General features: G+C 37.7%; 2 protein-coding genes across 4 annotated transcripts; one reads left to right on the top strand and one right to left on the bottom strand.

The window, feature by feature from the left end:
- Nucleotides 1-619: 619 nt before the first annotated feature.
- Nucleotides 620-14,977, top strand: IL17RB (interleukin 17 receptor B; the record flags this gene model as incomplete). The annotated part of the gene is made up of 7 exons (XM_083796000.1): nucleotides 620-698; nucleotides 7,539-7,666; nucleotides 8,295-8,421; nucleotides 9,612-9,659; nucleotides 10,920-10,985; nucleotides 12,729-12,834; nucleotides 14,334-14,977. 5 exons carry the CDS (start codon nucleotides 620-622, stop codon nucleotides 10,925-10,927), a joined length of 390 nt encoding a protein of 129 aa, XP_083652126.1. The 3' UTR covers nucleotides 10,928-10,985; nucleotides 12,729-12,834; nucleotides 14,334-14,977.
- Nucleotides 5,993-24,743, bottom strand: ACTR8 (actin related protein 8). Of its 3 annotated transcripts, XR_014571622.1 has the most exons (15): nucleotides 24,528-24,743; nucleotides 24,250-24,420; nucleotides 23,351-23,461; nucleotides 22,975-23,079; nucleotides 21,561-21,734; nucleotides 20,871-20,964; nucleotides 20,064-20,196; nucleotides 19,517-19,670; nucleotides 18,714-18,809; nucleotides 18,004-18,144; nucleotides 17,321-17,585; nucleotides 16,844-17,007; nucleotides 16,018-16,164; nucleotides 7,905-8,027; nucleotides 5,993-6,427 (listed from the first exon to the last, which is right to left on the bottom strand). XR_014571622.1 is itself a non-coding variant. In XM_083795967.1 (14 exons), the coding sequence occupies exons 1-13, from the start codon at nucleotides 24,648-24,650 to the stop codon at nucleotides 16,021-16,023; spliced, it is 1,875 nt and encodes a 624-aa protein (XP_083652093.1). In that variant the 5' UTR covers nucleotides 24,651-24,742; the 3' UTR covers nucleotides 5,993-6,427; nucleotides 16,018-16,020. The 3 variants fall into 3 exon arrangements, 2 of the variants coding, with proteins under 2 accessions (XP_083652093.1, XP_083652094.1); XM_083795967.1 differs by lacking the exon at nucleotides 7,905-8,027 and having other exon boundaries at nucleotides 24,528-24,742; XM_083795968.1 differs by lacking the exons at nucleotides 5,993-6,427; nucleotides 7,905-8,027 and having other exon boundaries at nucleotides 15,907-16,164; nucleotides 24,528-24,741.
- Between the last annotated feature and the right edge of the window lie 556 nt (nucleotides 24,744-25,299).

Raw genomic sequence — 25,299 nt, 5'->3', positions numbered from 1 at the left:
GCTCAAGCTGAGAGAAGCGGACCCGCGCACACAACTGCCCCTCGCTGGCCGAAGGTAAGCAGTTGCGCATTAGGGGGAATCGTACGTCCTTAGAAACAAAGACTGTCCTGGTAACCTTACAGCTTATTCAGACAGTTTATGATCCTGAAACATGGGACCAAATTGTGGTCAAGGTGTGGGACTCTGCTACTAAAAACGACAAGGTTGCGGTGGGATTGCTTGGCGCCTGGCGAGCAGTCTCTGACGCCTTGAGGAGCCATGTGTGACCACAATCAGAGACGTGTGGTTTGCCAGATAGCGAGGGAGCTGCGGGCTCGTTCACCGATCCTTCTGCTACACCATCAGCTCCCCCCCCCGCTGCTCCCATCGCAGGCCTTTGCTGTTACGCCCCCTGGTGACCTGGGCGTTCCTTTTGATCCAGGCCCTATGGGCCCTGAAAAGGAGCCGGATCTGTTTCCTTTTGATCCGGAAGGAATAGGATACATAAGGCCCGAAGGCCGAGTTGCTTAACAACTTAAAGCGAGACATATTGTTCCCACGACTAGCCCTGGAATTCTCCGGTGTTTGTAATCAAGAAAAGGAATGGAAAATGGTGACTTATATGATCTGAGAAAAATTTATGAAGTCATGGAAGATATGGGAGCACTTCAACCAGGATTACCACCTCCAACTATGCTCCCCAGTCATGGACATTAATGGTAATAGACTTAACGGATTGTTTGTTAAACACTTGCCAGAATTCGGAAAACTTTGCCATGTGTTTGTGTTTCAATTGATACCTTTTCTGATTGAACATATGTATAGGCGTACTCGGGTTTCTTATGAATATGTAAAAGCAGTGTTCTATATATTTAGAAAGTTTGACGGTTGTGTGTGTGTGTGTTGGTAGAGCATAGACTCCGCGCGCACCCAGTGCGGTTTACTTGCCTTTTATAAATATTACAAAATTCAGATTGAGTTGTATCTTCATTTATAACGTTTTTAGTGTCAGAAACTTAAGCAAAAGTAGGACACTGTCTTATAGTACAAACTTCAAAGCTCTGACTGAAGTAGGCAAGAGAAAAAAGGGAGTTTGCTGTACTAGCTGTTTGGATATGCCAGGCTTCAAGTGTATTCAGATTTAACCTGCTCCAGTTTTGCTACACTTCCTTTTGTTGCAGCTAATAAAACTGATACTAATTTCTATTCTATCTCATACAGGAAACTATATTTGGCTATAAATAACGTGAGGACTGTAAACTAAAAAAGAATTAGTTGGCTGACACTCTGTTCAGTAGAGCACCAAGTGTCACAAGCATCTGTTACTGTTTAAGAAGGCACAGCGGCTGCTATACGCAAGTCACTTATTAATTTGTAGAATCCAGACTGATGCTTCTCACCTGCTATGTTCTCAGGCTTAGCTAGTGGAAGTTCAGGGCTTATTTGAATAAAATATTTTCTAGACATTTATTCAGAATCTATCACCTTAAGCAAAAAATAAGAATCATGAACTACATCTGAAGACATGGTAATGATAATCATTTTTTTCTTTCCATCTCAAATTAAGCAAATGGTAATTAAAACTTCTGGCACTTTCTGGCCTGCTGTCTTGTTTAAACTTTTCTTATTGCATGCAAGGGAAAACTTCAGACAGAAAAGCCAAGCTTTAATCCATAACGTTGTGCTTGTTCGTGTCTGGCTGTTCATGATGGAAGTTCTTCGTTCACTCTTAGCAGAAACGGACTACACGATGTCGTACTGTTTCAAAGCTTCCACTACTTATTTCTCTCGAACCCCATGTTTATATTTAACTTGAATCCCATGTTTCCTATAGGGATGCTATAAAATCTAGAATATTCACTGTTTTCTTTCCAGTTAGAAGTGCATTGCATTCTCTTTGTGTGGCACTTTGCCAAGTTTTTTTTTAAAATCAATATTTATGTGAACTACAGAGATTTGCATGGTTATGAGCATTTTTGCAGCACCTTGATAACTGCAAGATGGAGAAGGGAGAAAAAACCGTTGCGGCAAAGTTCTGTGTAGTGTAGTACAATAACCATATTTCTGAGCATACTTAGATCTGAGGATCAGCTCTCATGTTCGAAACACTTTGAAAGTCGAAATCACGTTATGTTCGTTATACAGACTCTCAACTGCATAATTAAAAGTATCCAGCAATTACAGTAAAGGCAGTTAGAAATAATTATTAGATTCAGCAGCTCACCCAGCCATTCTCTCGGGAAGGAATTTGTGTCTGCCTCGGACTCGAGGATTCCTTCCTGCCTCTCCTTTCTATTCTTGCTTCCTGATGCTCAATAATTTATTTCCTTAAGATATCATTTTAAAAAGAGGTGGTGGGTTTTTGTTTTTGAGGCAAGCAGCAGAGTAATTTCAGCAGTTAGCGATGGACAGATCTGTAGCACCATGTTCTGTTTGTCTTGGTGTTTTGAAGATGAGAAAAATGGAGAAGTTTCCCACATCTTGGCAAGGGCTCCTCCTGCAGGTGTCCAGTATTTTATGGGTTTGTTGTTGATTTGTAGAAAATGGCAATGCTTGGCTACTCAGAGCATCGCTGTTTCTGTCCTTGGCTCAGCAAAATAACCCATGATTCTTCTGTCACAGTCACATCGTTATCTGGATATTTTCAGTTCCCTTCTGTTGCACTGATGTAGAGCCCCCTCCTATGCACTGATCCTTCCTCAAGTGCCAGGATTTCCCTTACTCCTTTCAGCTTCCTTTTTCCATTGTTTCATTTGTACTTGGGCATTAAACGTTAATGAATGTGTTTCTTAAATGATTCTTAGTAAATTGTTCAAATACTGCTGTAGTGAACATGTAAAATTCAGAATAAATATGCTTTTATTTCTTCACCAATACTTTTTATCTCCATTGATCTCACAAAACGTATAATCATCTCTTTGACAAAGTATTGTTAATTGTTTTGCTACCTATTAAAGCTTGGAAGTGGCTATAGTATCTAAATATTTCTTTAAAGCACTTTAAAATCCTTTATGATGAAAAGTACATAAAAGCATAAAATAGAATAGTATTTTTACCTTAATTTTGTAATATAATCTTTTAAAGAGACCCAAAATTTCACGGCAGTATGTTTCATTAAAAGTGTTATGGCTAACTGTTGCTCTTAGGAGCATGTTTGTATGCTTGAATTTCCATTTCAGTTGAGAGCAAGTTGATGTTTCACATTTTTGCTAAATTTGTGGGAGTAATTGCATGTAAAATCAAGTGGCAGCGGCAGCACCTGCCTAATACGCAGACCAAATATTCTAACTTAAAGAGCAAAGGAAAGAAATGAACTGTTTGTGAAAGGAGGAAAAATATATGTAAAAAGAGCTTACTTTAAGGGAAGTAAGGCTGATTATCAACCCATTATTTTAATATAAAAGAGAGACAGATTAAGGCTGAAAAAAATGTTACATTGAGAAGTGGGTACTTGTCATTGCTTGCTGTATTTCACGTCTTTTTGTAACAGCAGTATTAGTTTTCAGAGGAAGTGGCAAAAGGGTAGAAACTGTAAGTAATTCTATTTTATCATTCCAATCTCCTCTTTACTAAAGTTTAGTTATAGAGGTGTTAAGCATACAAGGGAGTAGACGTGTTGTCTAACATCTGTTCTGTAAACGTTTTGTGTTGTGCTGTCATCTGTGTGTTTCTCTCCATATTGCAAGGTATGCCCTTCCGTATTTATTTACTGACTTTCAGCCTAAGTGCATTAAGTTTTTCTTGTAGTACTTTGATTCAATTTGCTGACAGAAGAGATGTTGTGGTATGTGGGTGGGGGGAAGCACGAGGATAATTAAAATTCTCAGCACACAGCTTGGGCTACGAATGATTTATAGCGAAGTTGGTTTTCAGAAGAAAAGATAATTCTGCCCAGATCAAAGAGTTTGTAATCATTTTTATCAGCGGAGATGAATCTGGGAGCCTGTGTCCTGCTGAATTTGGTACTGAAAAGCTGTAGTGGTGGTGAACAAGCTAAGCCGGTAAGATATCAGTGGGAAAATAATGCACCTTCCTTTCTCCTGTCTATTCTGCATCAAAAGCAGAATAACAGTTTCTCACACTGAATTGAAGACATGAAAGGAAGCTGATTCTTCATGCACTAGAAAGAAAATGGATGCTACTGTGGCTACAGACACTGGCTACAGTTGTGTTACTTCTAATCCTGTGTGGGTTAATGGCTTGGATCCATAGGTGCTATGCCCAGCTTTATTAATCAGGTTTCTTTCCTTTAAAATTCTTGTGAGGAGAAGAAAAGAATACCTTTAAAGAATACAGTTGTCCCAAAAGACTGGGAAGGAGGAAAATTATTGAGTTCAAAGTGTTTGTTATATCAAGGTAGCTTCTCATTCAGTGTTAGACTCAAAGACAAACAAGACTTAAATGCCAATAGCCATCAGTGTTTTAAAGATGATAATCCATCTTTTAAAACAAAGGGTGACAGCTCTCTTCTAAAGAATGAGATGGTAGTGTAGAGCCAAAACATTGACTCCTGCCTGCTATTGCAAAAATTCTCTTAGGCTGTGTACATAAAATATTCAGAAATTTTGATATAATCTTTGTCTTAGGATTTGTCCTTATAGCCCAGATGCTTTTGGTAAACATTACACAAATATAAATTAGCCTGTTTCCCAAGATGTCTACATAATATGCAAATTCAAGGGTCTGAGTTGATCCGCCTCTATTCTTTCAATTTCTGTGCTGAAGCCTCTGAACACCATTATCCAAAACAAAACAACCAAGCCTACCAGTAGCTAGGTAATTGCTGAGTTGCGACTGCATCTTGGCACACTGCTTGCGGTGATCTTGTTGCTGCTTTGTATGCCCCTCGACCATTTGTTACCTGGGGACCCACTCGTACATTTTGTGTATGTGCTCAGGATTTTACTGGAAATTATTTTTGCAATAACTAAATAATTATGATGCTTCTGAGAGAAACCTAAGGTATTGTGCCCTGACTTTAATAAAACAAACAAACAAAAACCCCTTCAAATAATATGGATTTCTTTTTTTTTCTTGTGTTTATGTGTGTGTTTGCTGCAAGAAGAAACCAGGTGTATAAGAGTAAAGCTAGACACAAAAAAAATCCCAACGGATGTGCAAAATAAAAATAATTTATTTTGCTATGTATTTTTTAACAGCTCAACGTGATACCTATAACTAGAGGAAACTGGAAGTATGATTTCTGCCTTCAAATTAATGTTATTTCTTTAAATTTGTGGTTTTGCAAATAAAGGTCACAGAGAAATGTCTTTATGTAGACATAATTGCTTAATTTATGCATTTAAGAAAAATAAGATTACATTTCTTTCTTACAGTCCCTTCTGTGTGGCTTAGAAACAGGAAACAGGTATGTAGAAATAAAAAGTTTAAAAACCTGATTTCCCATCTGTGTTTGCCACAGTCATTTAAAAGTGGCATCCTTTCTTTACATGTTTACCTATCTAGAACTTGTGTTGCTTATTATTATTATTATTACTTTTTTTTACTTTCTCTCTGATGTAGTAGGATCTAGTTAAATTTGTTTTTCACACCTTAATGCTCTCAGGCACTTGCCTTCCTTCTCAGATGGATTTCTAGTTGCTTCACAACTTATCCTGGAAGAATTACTGTGCTAAGGGGCATTGCTCAGTTCTGTGGGAGAGGAGGTTCATATTTATTGCATAGCTGCTTGTCCACCCAACAGAACAGTCGAGTTCTGACGGTTCGTTTTGGCTCGTTGTGTTACCAGGGAGTCAGGATGAGTTCATGAGGTCCAGGGCTATCGCGTTTTGCAAAGCACTCCTTTTAAAAAGCATGGCTTAGTTTCTTGTACAAGAAATGTTTTCACCTTACTTATAACAAGAGATAACTGATACAGAAAAAATCCCAAAAATGCGTGATCTACAAACTTAAGCGAAGATTACTATCTGATTATATTTTACCTGATTTGATTTTTATCATTGACATCAAAGACTGCAGCTTAAGACAAATAACTTTCATGTAGACAAACAAGAAGGGGGATAAAAATCAGGCTCTTTATTTTGCCATTTTTATAGAAATTTTTCTCTCTCTAAAAGAGAGAAGGTACATGGGAGAAGAAAGGCTATAGTATTCATAAACAGATACTGAAATTCAAGACTCAAAGTGTATTTTTTTTTCCTTCCTTCCGCTCCCAGCATCAAGTAAAAATGCACTCCAGAGACTGATGGACAGGTGGGAAATACGTTGGCTATGATCTGTCTCTTTTAATTCCTGGTTCTCTTTCTTCAGGAGGTCCTGTTCCTGAGCTGAGGAAGCAGTACCATGTTGCACCAGCAGATCTTCATAATCTCAATGCTGTATTGGTTGAGAAACAAGCTGAAACACAATTCCAGTCCTATTTCATGAATATAAGTTGGAGTCTCAGCACAGATGGTAGTTTTTTTTGTCCAAGTGGCTGGTGGTAATCCTAAGGAGAGTGAGAAAATGAACTGCAGAGGGTAATGTCAGACACATGCCATGAGCAAACAAAAGGTATCCTGCTGCCTTTCAGTTTAACCATAGAGGTTTAAGAATGAAAGTTAATTGTTCTGAAGAGATTGGTGAGTACAAACCTACGTGCTTCCACATCAATAGAGGCGTGTTGTCTCCAGGGTTGATTGATGTGTTACCTGACTTTGTGACTCTGGGTGCATTGTTGCAGTGCATACTGCCACCCCACATGTTCAGTAAAGTACTGAAAGTACTAAAGTACTGAACCCACATGTTCAGTAAAGCGATGACTTGGTTGCAGTCATAAATACACAAGATACTATGCCACTGGCAACCACAGGCAGGACAGGGCTCGTAGGCAAACATAATACATTGGAAAAAATAGCTAAGTTTTTGGGCATCAAACTTTTGTTCCTGTTAGAAACAAAAGCAGCGGATGGCAAAGGTAAAAAAGAGCTGGGAAAAAAATGATTGGAGTCTAGGGAGGAGAGCATCAACAAGATAGAGAAGGTAGTAGTTGTTTGTGGAGTGGAAGGGATATTAACATAATTTATATTGTATGGACAGGGTGAGAAATTAGAATATGCTATAAAATTGCAGAGTCCGTTTTTATTAATTATGAATTCTGGTTCCCAGATCTGGGACTTCCCTTGTTAGAATAGAAAATATTTTATAAAGGATTTTCTGCCTCCGGTGGGATGTTTTTATGTCTGCAATGAAAAGACTGAAAACCACTTTACCAGATCTCCTAGGACAGGCACTGGTACAAAATGAAATTATTCCTGTGACTGAGCAGAGAGCTGAAATACAGAGACTATAATTTAGATATTTTATGCTTTAATGACATTTTTTTTTGTTTTCATGAGATGAACATGGAATAAACTGGATAAAACTGGGAAAGGTGTGACAGACCTTGGTGTTAGTTCTGTAAACAGGCCAAAAGATCAAGTACCATGGCAAATTTTACCATTGCAACATCTTATTCAGAGAACCTATTGTCACAGAAGCTTTCTCTGTTTAATGTTCTATGAGATGAAACCATTTTTACATTTTGTTGATATTTTTTACTATGTCTGTTTCACTTCAAGCCAACGTCAAAGAACTGACAGCCACAAAGATCTCTGTGAACAGCAAAGGAATTATTGAACATTTTCAGTGTATTCGATGCTATTATACAGAAAAGTTTCAAAGTCAAACTGCAGCTGGTAATCAAGGAGTAAGAAATTTTCAAGTAGTTTTCTTCATCTGCCTTACTTTGGGAAAAGGGAAGTGACATTTAAAAATATGCAGTAGAAATGTCCCTTCTGCTGAAGATAATAAAAACGGACCTAGAAAAGGAAAAATTGAACCTTGATACTTAAGATTTTTACTGAAATAGGATTCTTAGCCATGTGTTTTGGAAGATGGAGAACAAAGCTATAAGAAAATTGGCCTGTCTCTTTTCCATGACTTACCTCTCCTTCTGTTCTCAAGTGAATGCTTAGAGCTAGGGTGACATAAGCCAGAAATACATGAGCTGTCATTGGATGATCTAGGACAGGATGGTGTGACAGGGAACAGCTGTCCTTCATTGTGGGCTGAAATAATTAAAATTATCCCATGTTGGCTGCAAGCTATAATTGTGCATATGTGTAATTATTACACTGATACTTTGTAACTTGTTGCAGTCTCTGAGTTCAGAATTCTCTTTTCCTAAAAAAATATTTTTGTCTTCTTACGTGCACCTATCTGTTAGCAGATACTTATTTATATAAATTCTCTATTAAACCTAGTCCCACCATAATAGTATACATATTTCTAAGTATGAAATTCTCAAGGTGAACTTTTCTTCATTTTTATTTTAGTGGCAGTTCTATTACATTGGATTCCCTGTAGAACCGGAAACAAAATATTTCATCCAGGCTTACAATCTACCCCCAGCAAATATAAATGATGATTTTCCATCGAAATCCCTTTTGCTAACTACACCAGGTAATTTACCAAGAATTCTCTGGTAATGATACTACTGTCTTTTTCCACCCATGATATCGCACAGTCTTCCTTAATGAGGTCAGAAATGGCTTCTGTTTTAAATGTGTTTTGAAATCTACATGGCACCCTATAGACACACCATTATCAAAGCTGTGTACTCAGATGCAGGCAGTTCCTTAGCACTATTTCTTTTCACTTTGTTTTCCCCCAGGCTTGTTTTGTTTCTGTATTTCCTTGCCACTTTTCTTTTAGCAATGGATTGATATAATTCTAAAGAAAATATTTGTTCTGCTGTTTTAAAATAATTTGCATTTTTAACTGTATAGTTCTTCAGTGTAGTTTTTTGTAAAACATTAGTCAGGAATATTATTATTCCTCTAAAGTTGTAAGGCAGACTGTAGGTTCAGAGGTGCTTTAAAGAACGTGTTGTTCTGGTCATTTTGTCCAATAACTGTTGAACTGCCTCCACACACAAAGACCAGTTTGGTGCTTGTCCTCCAGTACAGCTGTCTGGGAGGACAGGTGGTGTCCTCCTTAGACGACAGCTGTATTCATTATGCCTCCCTTCAAGACTTCACATATCAGGATCAAGGCACTGCTGCTGTATGCATAGCACTCTTCCAGCCAGAACATGTTCCCTTCCTAAAAAGGCTTATATTAGTTTTGTTTGAAATAGGTTGTATCTGTTTATAACAATTTTCTTTCTTGTTTTGAGTTGGATCGTTGGGAGATGGAGAGGTAATAAGCAGAGCAGACTGATAGTAGGATGTTTTTCTTCTGGTTTCTTTTAATCTGCAGTAAGATAAGTGAATCATTTGTAAACAAGCTTTTGATGCCACAAGAAAGAGCACTGGGATTTCACTGGGATTTTTTTTTTTAAAACTTGAATGCCTAGTTATCACCATCACATTTTAGGCAGCTCTCTAAGAAGATAGGTAAGTGGAGTATGTTTTGTGTGTGTGTTTGAGGTGATAATAAAAGTAGGGATGGTAATAGAAAATCAGACAAAACCACGAAGCCACTGTTCATGGAGCAGGAACTACATAGGCTAGTACTTATTGCTAACTGTCCATTTTAAAATGCATTGTGCATAAAGATTCACTTATGGATAATTTGATGGACTTTAGTGAAAATGTACACACATTATGCAAGCATTTGTTAAAATTTTAAATATCCATTTACATTCACAGGCTGTAATGACAACGTAATGAAATACAGCAAAAGTTGTATTGAAATGGGTAAGTGCAATGTACGCATATAGAGATATCTGAAGAGGGGAAAAATAACACTTCACAAGTTTTACAAGATCATCTTTGCCTGCATACTGAATAGAATCTAAGATCTACTTATGTTTTTTTTTTTCTGTATATTATATTCCATGGCCCTAAGATGGGAATTTTTAGAATTCTGCACAGTTTAATTTAGATAATAATGCCATATTTTAGTCCATGAAAATGTGATTGAGAAGTTTTCTTGGTTTCTTTGAGATAATGAATTTAGTTTAGTTACTGGTAGATACACTATGACATGAAAAAAAGTACTTTAATAGACTAAAATTCTTTGCAGATTTTGGCATGCAGACATGTCATTAATACTAAGTACTACTGCTTCTCAATCTGTTGGAGCATTTATGGGCTGGTTTCAGCACATATGTTTTCAAGTGACAGTACCTGTTGTACCTGAAGCAGCTGCAGGGTCTCCTTGTAACTACCACTTCTGACCTGCCCTCTTCCAAGGCACAAACATTCTCTTAGGTCATAAGCTGCCATCTGCTGGGTGTTCATTGCCTATCACAAGCATATTTACAGCAGAAATCCATTTCATCACTTAGTTATTAAAAAAAAAAATAAACTGAAATCTTTTCAACCCTCAGGAAGTTTGTGGAATCCAAATATAACTGTCTGTAAAATAGAGACAGGATTAGAAGTGAATTTTACAACAAGCAGTCTTGGGCTTGAATACTTAATACTGCTTTATGAGTGCCAAAATTATGAAGTACTTCTTGAAAAAAACGTGGAAGCAAATGTAATTTTCTGTTAATATATTGAAAGCAGCATCCTGTAAGTTCTTCTCTACTATCATAGTTGTGCTCCACTGTTCCAAAGTGCTGCACTCCACTGTTCCAATACATTCTTTCACTTTTTGAGATGGTCATTTTTTATGATGTTTTTAAACAAAAGGATTTCATTCATTGTGAGCTTAATAAAATATATGAAAATATAAGAAGATATATATATTCAATAGTTACTTAGGCTTAACTAATATGAAACTCATCCTTGCCTGCATATATTATTTGTTTTATTAACTGCATTTAAACATATACACCGCATGTAATAATGATATTGAGACATTAAAACATATATAATACCACCTATTAAATGTGATTTGAAATGCAGTTAACTATTACCTGTAATTTAACTTACTAATGACTCCTTTTGTAATAAATGTCTTTGACTTTTTCCTCCCTCTTGGACACTTCTTTGGGATTTTATGATTAGATAAATGAAAGCACAATTTCTGTGAGGATACCAGGGAGTGATGAGAGCACTGATATTTTTGTAGAGGTAAGTAAAATTTTGGATTTATTTTCTGTGAACAGAATATTTGCTTGTGTATAGTTAACGTGAAGAGTTGTATTGATTCTGGCTATCAAACAAGATGCAACTATAGCACTGTACATAATTTTTTTCTTATTAAAATGGCTTTTTGATTATGGATTGATAGACATCATGCCTCATCTCACGGTGGTAATCGGAGTCTGTATTGTTCAGTAGAGTGTTCCTGTGCTATAAAGCTTAAAGCAAACACACGTAATATATTCACGCTGAATCTTCTTAAATTCTTACTTATCTCATGAATGTCTCTTTTTTGTTATTTATATCATTAGTAAGGAAAATATCTTTCAAGAAAATCTTGTGTTTTAGGAAGCGCTATTCTTCCAAGGAGACTAAACCCCAACACCAAAGAAAATATATGAAAGGTGTTAATCTGTGCAGAACTTCCATTTAATTGTGTACTGGAATTGTTCTACTTTTTTACTTTTTTTCCTCCCCCAGATATTTCCTTATTTTGGTAAGTGTGGATATGACTGCCCAAGGCCTACAGAAAACCTATCAAACTCTGTACAGATGAAAGACAACAGTTAGTTGAGTGTTTATCATTCCAGAGTCACAAACTTATCAGCAACTGTTCAATGTTTTCTGTTGTATTATGTATATTCAGCAGATTTTCCACAGTATGTTTGACAAAATCTGGGAAAATAAATGTTTTGGTAAACAAACATTTAAATGCCTGTCCTGGTTTTGGCTAGGATAGTTATTTTTCTTCCTAGTAGCTTGTATGGTGCTGTGTTTTGGATTTTGGATGGAAGTAATGCTGGTAACACACCGATATTTTAGTTATTGCTGGGCAGTGCTCAGCTACATCCCTCCTGCTAGCAAGGGGGCTGGGAGTGCACAAGTTGGGAAGGGAGAGCACCAGGACAGCTGGCCCGGACTGGCCACAGGGCTATTTCGTGCCACGTGGCATCGTGCTGAGCAATGGAACTGGGGGGATTTGGCTAAGGGGCTGACATTGTTCAGGGACTGGCTGGGCATTGGCCAGTTGGGTGGCAAGCAATTGTGCTGTGCATCACTTTTTTTTTTTTAATATTGTGGTTTTTTTCTTCCCCTTTTCCCTTTTGTATTAAACTGTCCTTATCTTAACTCACGAGTTCTTGCACTTTGTCTATTCTTTCAATTCTCTCCCCCTGTCCGACTGTGGGAAGTGAGCAAACGGCTGTGTGGTGTTTAGTTGCCTGCTGGGTTAAACCACAACAGCATCAAAAACCTCTGAAAAAGCAGGTGACTTCAGTCGAAGGTAATTTTATACACACTGGCCTTGGTAAACTTTGCCTTACATCTTCCCTCTCTTTAAAGTTGAAGTTTTAAACTTAATACAGTCAGTAATGCTGCAGTTCAGAGATTACTTAGTAACTATCGCTTATGGCAAAACTCTAAACAAAAGGGTAGAGAGAACAAGTAATGAGAGGTTGCAGGAGGAGGTGCATTCCAAAAACATGGAAGGAAGTGTAAGGAAGCAGATTCAGACTGTTCTTTTGTTTCAAAATAGGGAAGGAAATCAAGTAACTCAGTACACAGCTATGCTGTTGTCAGTGTGATTATTAGGCCTTTTGCGTTACCTTTTAGCACGATTCTTCTTCCAAGTATGGACACTAGAAATGTTAATTTCAGTAATCCATTAACTGGAGACAGATTTTTCAGCTATGCAAGGCTTGTTTGAAACTGTTTTTCTTTTTTTTCCCCCAGATATCCTAACAATCAATTCAGTTGGAAGATTTGTGTCTTCTCCTTGCTGCTCTACTTGCAGTTGTATCTACTATTGCTGTGGTAGTTTGTATCCTTACAAAGCAAGGTAAGAGTTCTCTTTTTTTTTGAAGTTCAATATTTCTGTAATTCCTGTTGATTTCTGTGATTTTTGCCACCGTATCCTTTTAGATGAAATAGATTGTACAAAAGTCACCACCTTTTAGGTATCATTGTAATAGATAGTCTCAAGGTTGTTTAAGAAACTCCAGGTAAGTCTCCGTTAACGCTTTATTTTAAATCAATATTGTGCTTTTCAAGAGAATCACCCACCATACTCATTATGGTTTGGTTCATACTGCTGCGTAGTTGAGGAGTGTGGCCTTGACTCTCACACATGAAATTGAACTGGAAGATAGGCTCTAATGAATCTAATGTAGTGCAACCACTAGTGGGTATGCAAGCCACAGGACCATACCAGGGATAAGCTGCAGTAAAACCCCTGAAAGACTTGGTGCAGTCTGGTCCTTGGCCCAGTTGTTCTGCTCTGTAGTCTCTGTTATTCTACCACACTTTTCACTAATGTAAGCCTACCCTTTTTCCTTCCACTGTTTCTTTCCTAAATGGAGAATAGATACTCAATTTCTTAAACACTTATGAAACAGTAAATTACATAGTGTGGACAATTTTTGGTTTGCCATTTCTTCTTTTGCATGAACCCAGCTGATGTTTCCTATAGTTTTGCTGTTTTTCTTTGCTTAGCACCTTTATTCACAGTATTAGTTTTGCAGAAGGACTAACAGCATCCTTCTGCTACATTCTATTCTTCACACCAGTCTATAATGCAAGGCTGCAGTCAACCCCTTCATACTGAGAATGCCATTCAAATTCAGTTTTCATTGTTTCTAGAAACACTGACATTTTAAGAGAGCATATGGTGTCTCTTTTGTTAAACAGATACATTTAGAAGGCAATTCTTCCATCAGGTGCGGCTACAACTACATGTTAAAGTACTGGTTATATATCCAGTACTTTGTCTTAATCACACTGTCCTTTCTTTTGCTGAATTTCTGCATGAGGGCTGCCAGACTGACGTCATTCTAGACTTGTGGGAGAGAAGGAGAATTGCTGAAAAAGGTCCTGTAGCATGGCTTGCTGCTCAAAAAGCAGCAGCAGATAGGGTGATTTTCGTTAGTTCAAACACTACCACTGCTGCGTGTGACGGTGCCTGTAAAAGTGTGAGAAACTACAGTAACACAGAAAGCATGTTCTCTCTTGCACTCTTGCAGTTAACCTCTTCTGTAGTGACATGACAAATCGGTCCTCTGTGCAAAAATATATGGTTGTTTCTTTCAATGAGGCGAATGCACAAGATACTTTACCAAGTGCTCTGAATATCTGTCCAAAATACTGTCTTATGAAGGACATGAAGAATTTCTACAGAGACCTTTCTGTTTCTTACAACTAGGTGCATAGCAAGAAATTGAGAATTAATAGTTGTCTGGATATTAAGCTCTAGTCTTACAAAAGCTGTACAATAGGGACAAATTTAATATGAGCTTTCTTACTTGAAAGAAATCACTAATAAAATACTTCTATTTTAACCAGTGAAAAACGTAGAAGTGATTTCCACAATATGAAATGAAATGAAGAAATTTGTTCTCAAGTAAAATAACCAGTAAGAAGTAATCGGTTGTGAAAATCATGGAATGTAGTTCACTAAGTAATTCAGAAGTACTGCTTTCCCCTGCGCAGTTTGTGAAGTTAACTGGTGGACTCCTCAGTTGCAGTGAAGTGGTGCAGTCTGGCTCAGAGGCTGTTTTGGTGATTGTAACTTTGTTGAGATACAGTGCACATTTACAGTATATTTGATGTGGCATTGTAAGAATGAAGTAGATCTTACATTTCACTTGGTGTCCAGGTGTCATCAGCACTCATTGATGTAAAGTTGTGAAATTTTTTGATGTGGAGAATATTTGTAGGTCAAAAAATCAAAAAAAAAAGATCTTTGTACATATGTACTTTCTCTTCTGTATCACCCTCAAGTGACTTAAAAATTAATTCTGTAACTGAAATTCTAGACCCTTTTCTTGACATCCCCCCCCCCCCCAAAAAAAAAGAAAAACAAAACCAAACCCAACACTGACAAGTAACCTTGCCAGAGTAAAATCTGAAGTATGGTATGCTTTCTGGAGATCTTCAATAAAATGGAGCTCACAGTTACTACTTTTAAATAAAATATAATAATGTAACTATAGCCTGCAGTAAATTATTTTCAGATGAGTTTACAGCATAATTTGACTAGAGAGATCCTTTCTCTAAAACTTTTAATGAAAGCAGGTTAAAAGTAAGTCAGTTCTTTCTTATATGATTTGCAGAAACATTCATCTTTGATATATTGTCGAAAGAGGTTTAATAATATTAACCTACATTTTAATTGCAGATAGGGATTTAAGGCATCGTTTGCAGGTGGTGGGAGTCTTCATTACGGAAGATAAAACAACAAATAGCACTTAAATAAGTGAGGCTTAGTTTATATCTAAGGATTTCAGAGAAAAAGCCCATGCTATATAAATAGCTATTTATAGCTATATAAAAAAATAAATAAATCTAGCTCTAGGTGTATTATATTGATTTTCTTTTTAAATAGGGAAAGAGTGGAGCACTACCACAAATAAGGAGAAGCTAAAATGAGATTTTAATTATGAGACCAGGGAAGAAAATATATTCCACTTTCATAAGTTTTTTCACTTAATAATATAAATTATTATAGAAGCGAAATACAACAGCAACTGAAGTCTAGGTTCTCTATTTCACTTTTTCCATGATGATCATTTGTATAACAATTTTATCTCCTGGTAACATTAGTGTAGGAATGGGAGTAAGGCATTAATCACATAGAATGCACCCTTCAGGTGTTGTTTCTGTGTATATTTATGTGTGTCTGGAATTAATCTTGGCTTAAACTTGACCTTTTCAATATATGGTATCTCAAATTCCCACATTGTGCCACTTTGTGTGTGTGTATACATTTAAAACCTACATAATATAAATGCAGTGAATCTGGAGATAAGTGATATTCTGTACACTAAATTCAGTGCATACAATTGAAAAGATCAACTATAGCAATGCTGAAGTAATATGCATTCAATAAGATTTTTGCACCACTATTGGAAAAATCTCAGTTGAAGTTAGTTTTAATAAAATAAACCATCAGCAGAAAATCAATACATCTGCACTGGAAAAAAGTGACATCTGGAGATCGATTAACCATGCTCTCCTGTAAACATACCAGTTACCAGACAAACGCAGCTCGCTCTCGTAACATTCTTACACCAAAACGCTGCCATTCTCGCTGATATATCCAGAGCTCCTGAGTTGTGTCAAGACAGGCTAAAACAGCACCTCCTTTCCATGCAATTAAGCGGGGATCCATATCCTAAATTTAAAATACATAGGGAGAGTCACTACTCTGCACACGGTTCTCAAATGCTGCCTCCTTTTTTTTCCCCAACAGTATTCATTACTTAGAATCTTGGTAGTGAGGAGAGGAGAAAAAGTTTTTCAAAATCATTCAGAAGAAAAGAGTTTCATGATATTGAGATTTAAAAAAATGGAAAAAAATATTTAAGGTGTTTTAAAAGCCACTTTTTTTAATGACTTTTAGATATGCCAGGAAAATCCTGCCCTCAGCAGGCAGGCCAAATGCTCTAAAAATACTCAAGCTTTGCTTTTTACAAATTTTGTTTGGTTACAGCCAAGCTAAAATGGCCATACTTTAACACTGATGATAATTAAAACAAAACCAAAACCTAACAATTCCTTACTGAGCAGAAAGATACTTTCATGGACCCATACTAATTTCTTCTTTGAGAACATGGCCCTCAGCTAATAAGCACTTCCATCATCAATACCAGTAATTATCTTGCTTTACCTGTAATTGCCTGCCTGTAATACCAGTGCTATAGTATGAGCTGTCAGCTTGCCTAAATCTCCTCAAAAATACACAAAAAAGTGTAATCATTCTTTCTGTGGTTTTGAAAGAATGTATTATTAAAGATCTTTTGAAGATTTCAACCAATCCTAGTTTACTAACTGTGTAGTTATTAATGTTATACCTTAGGTCTTGTGATGACTTCAACATTTTCAACGACTCTTCTGAAAGAAGGGGGCATTTTGTTGAGAATTCGGTGTTGAAGAAACTCTTGAGCCTTATGAAACATAAGACCTCCTCCCACTACTAAGATGGAGCTGTACATCTTCTTTTTTGTATCATCGGATGCTGGAAGGAATGGATATATAGAAGTATATCTATTTTTAAACTTTAATAGGGCCTGTATTTATATTGCAAAGAACTTAATGTAAGTCAAACTAGATACAAATTGGTAAAAATTTACTTCTAAAATTCTTTTGCTATTCCTTGGAGCTTCAAAAACAAGCTCAAGAAAACTCAACAAAGATTCAAGTTTAACTGTGCAGCTACTCTAGAGATGATAAAATAAAGGGACATACATACTACTTTACTAAAATCTAGGAGTTACCTTAAATCCACAGTGAAAAGCAATTTGACAGAGTTATACAAACGTATTTCTTACCACAGCAGTCAATACTATGAAGGATGGCTTTGTCAAGGCCTAGGGCTTTGCCTTCAAACTGAGAAATCGCTGTTTTCCTGGACATGTGTGCACTTAAAGGTTCCTCTGAATCATTTCCAGATATCATACAGTCACTTTGGGAAGATCCCAGTTCCACTTCTTGGGGGTAGACCCTCTCTGAAATGTCTGTGGCTTGGCCTCTCAAATCTCCCTCATACGTACCAGGCTTTGACATAGACTTTCTATCAGCTGTAGCTTTTGCAGACTTAAAATAAGAAAACAAGTTTAAATATAAACTATGAAAAATAGAAAAAGATCTTCAACAGGTTACAGAACAGTACAAAGACTTAATTAAGCACCACTACTTTACCTTTTTGCACAGAAAACTTAAACATTGCATTGCTGCCTCATACAATTTTTGATTCCCACTTTCAGAGTAAGGGTTTTAATTTCAAATCCACCAGAAGTATCAATGCCATTATTATGAAGTCTCCTTAGACACTGAAAATACACAGTTCTAATTAAGGACTTGTCTAGACATGTGTAATTCCTCACTTTACATTTGTTCTTTAATGCTGCTGACCCAGGTAACAAACCTTGGTCTCAGAGATGAGGTACTAAGTCCTAATTTCATTCCCTAATTACATAATACTCAATGAAAAATAAAACCAGCATTCACACACCTGCTCCTGCTTACTTTGTGTGGCTAGCAAATATTGTTCATCATGAGGATCTTCAGGGTCACCTTGTGACCTGTGTTGCAAAGTTGTCATTTTTTGTCCAACAATTCCAAAAGTTGCTGGATAAAACAGAGCCATTGGAGCCTGAAGAATGAGAGATTTGGCATTTTATTATGTGCATTTTTACCAAATTGGTATTTACTATAAAAAAGAAAAATCTTCTATTATCTTAGTTTTCTTGCAAATCAAAATTAATACAGATTTTTTCAAGTAGTTTCATAAAAGGCTTAGTGTCTTCAGTTTTGTATAATTAAAAAAAACAAACATTGAATATACTTGTAGATGTTCATAGGTTTCTTTACAGCCTTGTGTGATGTACAAGTAATTCAAATGTAGTTTGTTACAGAGTTAGAAATTTCAGTGCAGTGAAAAATTTGCAGAATCAGCATTCATTTCTTACACTTGAAGGATAAACATCATCATATTCAATTGAACTCACAAACCTTCTGGCTAAAGCTAGTTAGAAGTGTTGTGCATTGCCTTGTGCTTCATTAGGCACGCTCATATATATTGTAATTAATTTTAATATTATTACAAAGCATATGTAAAAACCAGTATGTAAATTACATGGGCTAAATAGTATGGAGACAATACAAAGAGAGGCCCTGAACCTGAACACTGAATATACTTCTTGTCCCTTTTACAAAAATCACCTGTAATTTTTCATCCCCTAATCGGAACTGGTATAATAGAGCTGGAGAATCCGGATGACGAATTTGGAACTCATGGTCTTGCAATCCAGAAATATCCTGCAGTCAAAAATGTTAAAAAAAAATATATATATGTATTTTTTGTATCTCTATGTCAAGCTGCACAATCTAGTGAAACTGTGGGCAATGACAAAACATAACAATTCTAAATTTCATAAATCTATTCTTCAACTCCTTTTAAAGTCTTTTCCTTGTAGCAAGATCTACCCAAATCTTTCCACGTGCTTAAGCCTCTAAAATGATGGTGTGTTTGGAACGATGAGACCTGCTGGCAGATCTCACAAAACTGAAACTGAAAAACAGCATATATGCAAATACTATCAGCTTTTTTCAGTAATAAGAACAAATAAACCTCCTTTCTAACTAGCTGAGATTCCTTTCAACTACAAGAAAAATAAAACATATTTCAAATACTTCAGCTCTAAACCTTCTACAATTCTTGCCAGTACTTCATTTTCTATGCCCATTAAGCCCATTTCCTACAGCTCTCCTGTATCTAATAATTAAAAATATACCAGTTAGAGAGGACTATATGAGATGACTATTCTATATTAAAAATAAAGCGCACAATATGTGCAAACACCACCTTTCATTGAAAAAAATCATGCATCTTCTGAACTGTTGCATATATTCTAACCATTTTATACGCTTTTTCCATTTGCAAGCAATTGTAGACTCACTTAAAGGTTCCCCAGAGTAGCATTCTGTAGAGGAAAAAAAGAGAACAGATCATTTTCCTTTCTCACCTGGTCTAGATGACAGAATGTCTCCTTTAGGTGCTGAAGCAGAAGGCAATCCAACTTATTAGTTAACTGACAGTCTCTGTATGGAAACCCTGCTCGTTGCATAAGCCAATAAAAACATCTCGACACATCAGATCCTCCATATGCAAGGCACAGCCTAAAGAATAGAGAAGAAAAATATTTTATTAATTTTCTGTAATACTGGCCTTTTATAGTGGCAAACATACGAATGAAGGCAACATTTCAGATGTACTACAATCATGACTTCCACATAGTTTGCAGAGCACAATGTTCTGCTATTTTCTTCTTTTAAACATGTCAGAATTCTTTAAGGTTCATGTTCTAACATGATGACCTTGTTGAATAGCTCACAATGAAACAAACAAAACAACCACATGACAACAACATAAAAAAAACAAACAACACAACAAAACAACTGTATTTGCAAAAGTTTTCTGTATTAGTAAAAAGTTTTCCTCATTTTTTAAAGTCAAGTCTTTGGTAAGTAACTAAGTACATGCTTGTAATAATTCTGCACATGAAAAGATACCTGGTGTTGCGATGGGAAACACCATCTTCTACACAGCAAACACTTGTCTTCTGATCTCCCACATCTACTATACACGCACTGCTTAAACCACTTCCAAAAGTAGCACAGACAGACTCCTGGTGTACTACAATTCCTAGCAATATGAGAAAAAAGAATATCCAATTTACGCCAAGCTCCACAGCTACGTTTCTGAATTCAAAGTATGTCTTTTAAATGTCTTTTATGTCTTTAAATTCTTTAAAAATCTACTCATAGCCTGAGTCTCCACTGAAAGGTTGTACATTTAGTGATGATTGGGTGGAGGACTAACACAGTTTTTGTTGGGTAAACCCTTGAAGTCCTGCAAAAAGCTACTACCAGGATGGATGCCTATATTTGCATGTTCTTATTTTGTGAGATTAAGGATATTGTTGCCAGACAACCTGTTTTTGTAACTCGTATTGCCAGGTCTTGGTTATAAGATGTATATGAAACATTTTCCTAGTTTTTTTCTGGAATAACATTGTACATTTTAGAAACAGTCATTTAAAAATACTTGACAAATCAGACTTGCTACAGCCTTTTTATCTCAGCTGAAGTGAGAAGCCCACAGTTGGAATACCTGATAGCAAAGCAAGAAAATGATTTCAGTGCTAGGCAACCATTTTGCCCTATTAAAAGAGGCAACAGTTACAGGAATATCAAAAGATGAAAGCTGTGAGCCCTGGCCAAGCTGGGATTGGCCTGCAAAAACGTGTCTTAATGGGAAAAAAAACAACACAATTTTATGCTATTAATCATTCAGCGCTTGCTTCTGTAGGGTTTTACCTGAGAAGCCCATCTTCATTAGGATCATATTCACCAGTTCTTTCACATGCTGTTTATTGTAGATGTCTGGAATTAGTAAAATGCACCTATAGTACTGAATATAAGAACAGTAAGTCAGCTCTCAGACTGAGTTTCTCTTTGCACGCTTGAATACCTGTTGCCAATTAAGAAAGCATAATATATGAGGTGCTAAAAGAAGCAAAATTATGGGAAGGTGGAACATTTTTAATAATTTTTTAAAAATATTGAGAATAAGTACCAAGTTAACAGTTTTTAAGTCATTAAAATGTTTTCAAGTACACCAAATACAGCAAAAACACCTACTTGGCCAGGAAGAGAAATTATGCAAGTGTTAGACACCTATTCCTGTTGACTCCTTTTTAGTTAACATACAAAAAAATAAGTCAGAAATTTCTATGATGGATTCCATAAAGGACTTTAATTACATAAAGGATTTCCAGATCTTCTTGCTATAAGTTCTATTACCAAATTTTGTCCTAAAGGGACACACAAAATTCCAAATGAAGTCTTAGACAGGCAGACAGCCTTAGACAGTCTGACAGTCACCAGACAGACTATCCATTAAGAAAACTACCAGTAAGAGGCTATCAGTAATAGCCGGTTGATTCTCTTTTATCACAACATTTACAGCAAGTGGATACAGCCCACACTAACACATTTATAGCTCACCTTTAGGTCTTTCAGTGGTATTTCCAGATATTTTTGTATTGCATGGGACCATATCACTTCAAGATCTGCTAATACTGCAGTGAGAGAGCCACCAGGCCCTGTGTGGAGGTTCAACTGCCCTCTTCTAATAGGCCAATGTATATTATAAGAATCCAGTGGATTAACATACAGTGCCTGAAAATAAGAGATGAAGTTACTTTTCTCCCCAAATTAGTAATAAATATTAAAATAATATTTCAGAAGTAGTTAGAACATGGCATACAGCAGCACCGAGACCAATGTAACAGCAGATTTCTTTTTAACAGGTCTGGGTTGCATTAAAAAACATTCAATACATGGTTTAAATTGCCAGAATTTTCCTATCCATGGATGCAGAATCATTTAGGTTGGAAAAGACCTTCAAGATCATCAAGTCTCTAACAGTGTCTTTTTTTCTGTTATCTCAAATTAATAACTAAAATAATTTAAAAACTCTTTGAAGCTCATGAATACCTACTTACTGAGCAGTGATTCCATGTGCTGATCCTTTTATCAGTTTCTTGCCTTTTCTCTGAATTATACCACATGGGCAAAGTTCTTACCTAGTCCCTACAGAAATGGTGATTTACAGCAGCAAAGAATCTACCCTATTGCTTCTAATAACTAAGTGAAGCTTTAGAGTAGTCACATATGTATTACTTATCCTTGATGTAAGGAATGGTCCAGCAATTCGTGTCACTAAGGGATTTGAATGGTTAACATTGAGGCCTGGGTTTAGGCGATAAGAGAACAAAGGGATTTCTTTAGAGAAAAACTGCTGACTCTGCATGGACGTGCAGTAACTTCTGACATCCGGCCAAGAGACCACCAGATGAGGAGGAAGAATATGAGCCTCCCGCCCAAGCGGCCCCCGAGAGACTACCAGAGACTGATGAGCAGGCGCCCCCGGGAGGACTTCGGATTCGGGAAATCAATTATAATAACCCTGCCTCTTTTAGAAGTAGTAATAAATATGTATTAGCCTAGGAGTATAAAAAATCAGCTGTCTTACGTAACGGGTGTGCGTCTTGGTGGAGCAGAGACTTCCAGCACACCCAGAGCTGTTTGCTTGCCTCTATTCGTTTAATAAATTGTAAACTTTGATTGCAGTCCTGTTTGGGACTCAGTCATTTATAACACTTGACAAATACAAGAATGAAAGAGACATGGTTTATCCTGCAGTTTGAAAAAAATGTTTACTCGCTACGCACCTAGGAAAAACTATCTGGTCTTGCTGAATAATAATATTCCGTTAGTCCCTAGTAAAGTTTCTCATATATTGCTAAATTTAGCCTAAATTGTTCTTCAATACATACTACTATATAGCAAAGTACTACTGATTAAATAACCATATTAAAAGATAATAGCCTCATTTTAGCAGGGAAATGAATCTTACCTCTTCTCCTACCAAAAATTCAGGATGATTTGATGTGTTTGTCCACTTTGCCCCAGAGCTGTGATCTAAAATAGCTGGCCGCATCTGTCTGTTGTATGACCTGGCCTGAAATGTAAACGAGTCAAACGCTGTTGGTAAGTATTTTACCAGTCGCTTTTTATGCATAAAAGCTAAACAAAACAAAACCAGAAACCAAAGCACATGGAAGAACCAATTTACATCTTCACCATCTTCTCAAATCTTCATTATCAATGCACACAATAGCACCGTCTGTATCTACTGTATAACAGATGTCTGTTCTTGGGCATTAAAACATAGCATTATATCAAATGATTACATGAATTAACAATTTATTAAAATCTTAAGAATGAGTTACCTGGTCGGGTGACACTGGTATACGCCTCGCACCATTTGACATCTTTTTGGACCATATTGCTTGGTCCACCATTTTAAGGCCATTTTGTCTCTGCTCAGTGCTTTCAGGTTTCTAAACAACAAAAACACATATATAACAAAATACTTACTTTCCAGTCTGTAAACTAGTAACATTGACTGAGAATCATGATTGTAGTTGCTAGACTGTAGGACTTTTTTATATTAGAGTTCCTGACACCTATTTGTCAAAGTCATCCTGAGTTTTTGTAATTGACTGTTAACAGCTGCTGGACTTCATCTCCAGTTTGAGGAGCTCTGGACATTATCTATTTAACTATAAAAATATAAAGTAGGAAAAAATGTTTAAGTAGATCTCAATTATTTAGAAGTGAGCTTTAGTATTAGAAATGTGAATTTGATTAAAGATTTATGGTACAGATTTTGATTATGAATAAAATCATATATTTTCTGAACGGACTAATATTACTAGCTACGTTATCCATATTACAAAACAAGTTGTAAGGGGTGCAATCACAAAAGGAGGGGTTCGATTCTAGTTCCGCAGCTGTCGTTCTATAAACACAAACAGTACACATGGTAGCAGATCATGTGGCAGAGACGTCAATGAGTACAAGCTCTCACTCTATCAATTTATGAAATTTAATTCATTGTGACTAAATGAAATGACATAAAGTGGTGCAAATCTACTGGCTTGGTTAAGGTGGCATCTACAGCATGTTAAAAGGGGGAAAAAGAAAAGGTTTGTCCTCAGAAGTGTTGTTGTGTGGAAAAAATCTGCATAAGGGGAAGAGCCGCGTCACACAGCCAGAAAGGCCAGGAAATACCGCCCACAAACACCCGTTTTAGCGCGGTCGGAGGGCACCGGGGTGCCGGGCTTACATTGAGGCCGTCCCTGAGGAGCCAGCTGTCCCTGCAGGCCGCCTGCCCGGGCTGCCGCTGCCGCCGCGCGATGACGTGCGGGATGCCCACGGGCAGCGTGTCCGTGGCCCGGCCGAGGCGCAGTGTCGCAGAGCCGGGGTGGATGACCACGATGAAGTTGCTCTGTATCTGCTGCAAGCAAGCACAAGCCGCGGGGCCGCAGTGGGTGCCTGAACCTGAACCTGAGCCCGGGCCCGTCCCCCCCGCCTCCCCCCGCCCCTCGCCCGGCCGGGCCTCACCTCCTGCAGGGACTCGGGCACGGCGGCGGGGACGATGGGCCGCTTGGCGCCGCGCTGCTCGCGCTCGCGGTCGCGCTCCTTGTCCTTGCCGTTCTCCGCCTCGCCCTTCTCCGCCTGGGTCATGGCCCCGGCCTCGAGGAAGCCGAGCGGCGCCCGGCCCACCCTCGGAGCGGGCGGGGAGCGGGAGCGGGCGGGCCCGCAGCCGGCACCGCCCCTCAGGGAGGTGCCGGGAGGGGGCTCGGCCGCTCGGGGCCGGTATTTGTGGGGGAAAGGCCGTATGCTCGGCCGTGCTGCTGCGGGGGAGGGAAGCGGCCTCTTCCGAGCGACGGCAGGGACTGCCCGCGTCTGGTCCCAGGGCAGGGAGCTCCTTCAGGAGGAGGAACGTGGGGAGGTCAGAGTTGGGTGCAGCTCCTGCTACGCAGCGCGGATCGAGAGTAGCTCGGCTTTGGCTGGGGGCATCGCCATCTGGAGGGGCCGTTTCACTGTAACTACTAGGCGAAACAAACTAGTACATCCATATGTTAACCAAGGGGCAGTGTTGGATGTAATAATTACCTGCTAGAGGTTATTAGAGAAGTTTAGGTGGAAAAGCTTCAAGTGGCACCTTATGGAAGATAAGTCAGTCTGGATTCTCCTTAGCAGGTGCTATTTTCTCAAATAGACCCAGTCCTCTCCAATTGAAGTACAAAATACCAGTTGACCCCCAGAATAATAAAAATTAAAAAATACACCGAACTGCAGAAAAGTAGTTACTGTTTGAAAGAAAATAACT

Source organism: Anser anser, assembly GCF_964211835.1.
Source record: "Anser anser genome assembly, chromosome: 12".
Lineage (NCBI taxonomy): Eukaryota > Metazoa > Chordata > Aves > Anseriformes > Anatidae > Anser > Anser anser.
The sequence above is the reverse complement of the archived record's forward strand: the minus strand, read 5'-3'. Positions and strand labels throughout refer to the sequence as shown.

Coding starts and splice junctions, on each gene's coding strand:
- ACTR8 (XM_083795967.1), bottom strand. CDS start 24,650: ATGACCCAGGCGGAGAAGGGCGAGGCGGAGAACGGCAAGGACAAGGAG. Junction 19,671..20,063: donor GTTTCCCATCGCAACACCAG/GTATCTTTTCAT, acceptor TCTATTCTTTAG/GCTGTGCCTTGCATATGGAG. Junction 18,145..18,713: donor TAGGGGATGAAAAATTACAG/GTGATTTTTGTA, acceptor CTCATTCTTCAG/GCTCCAATGGCTCTGTTTTA.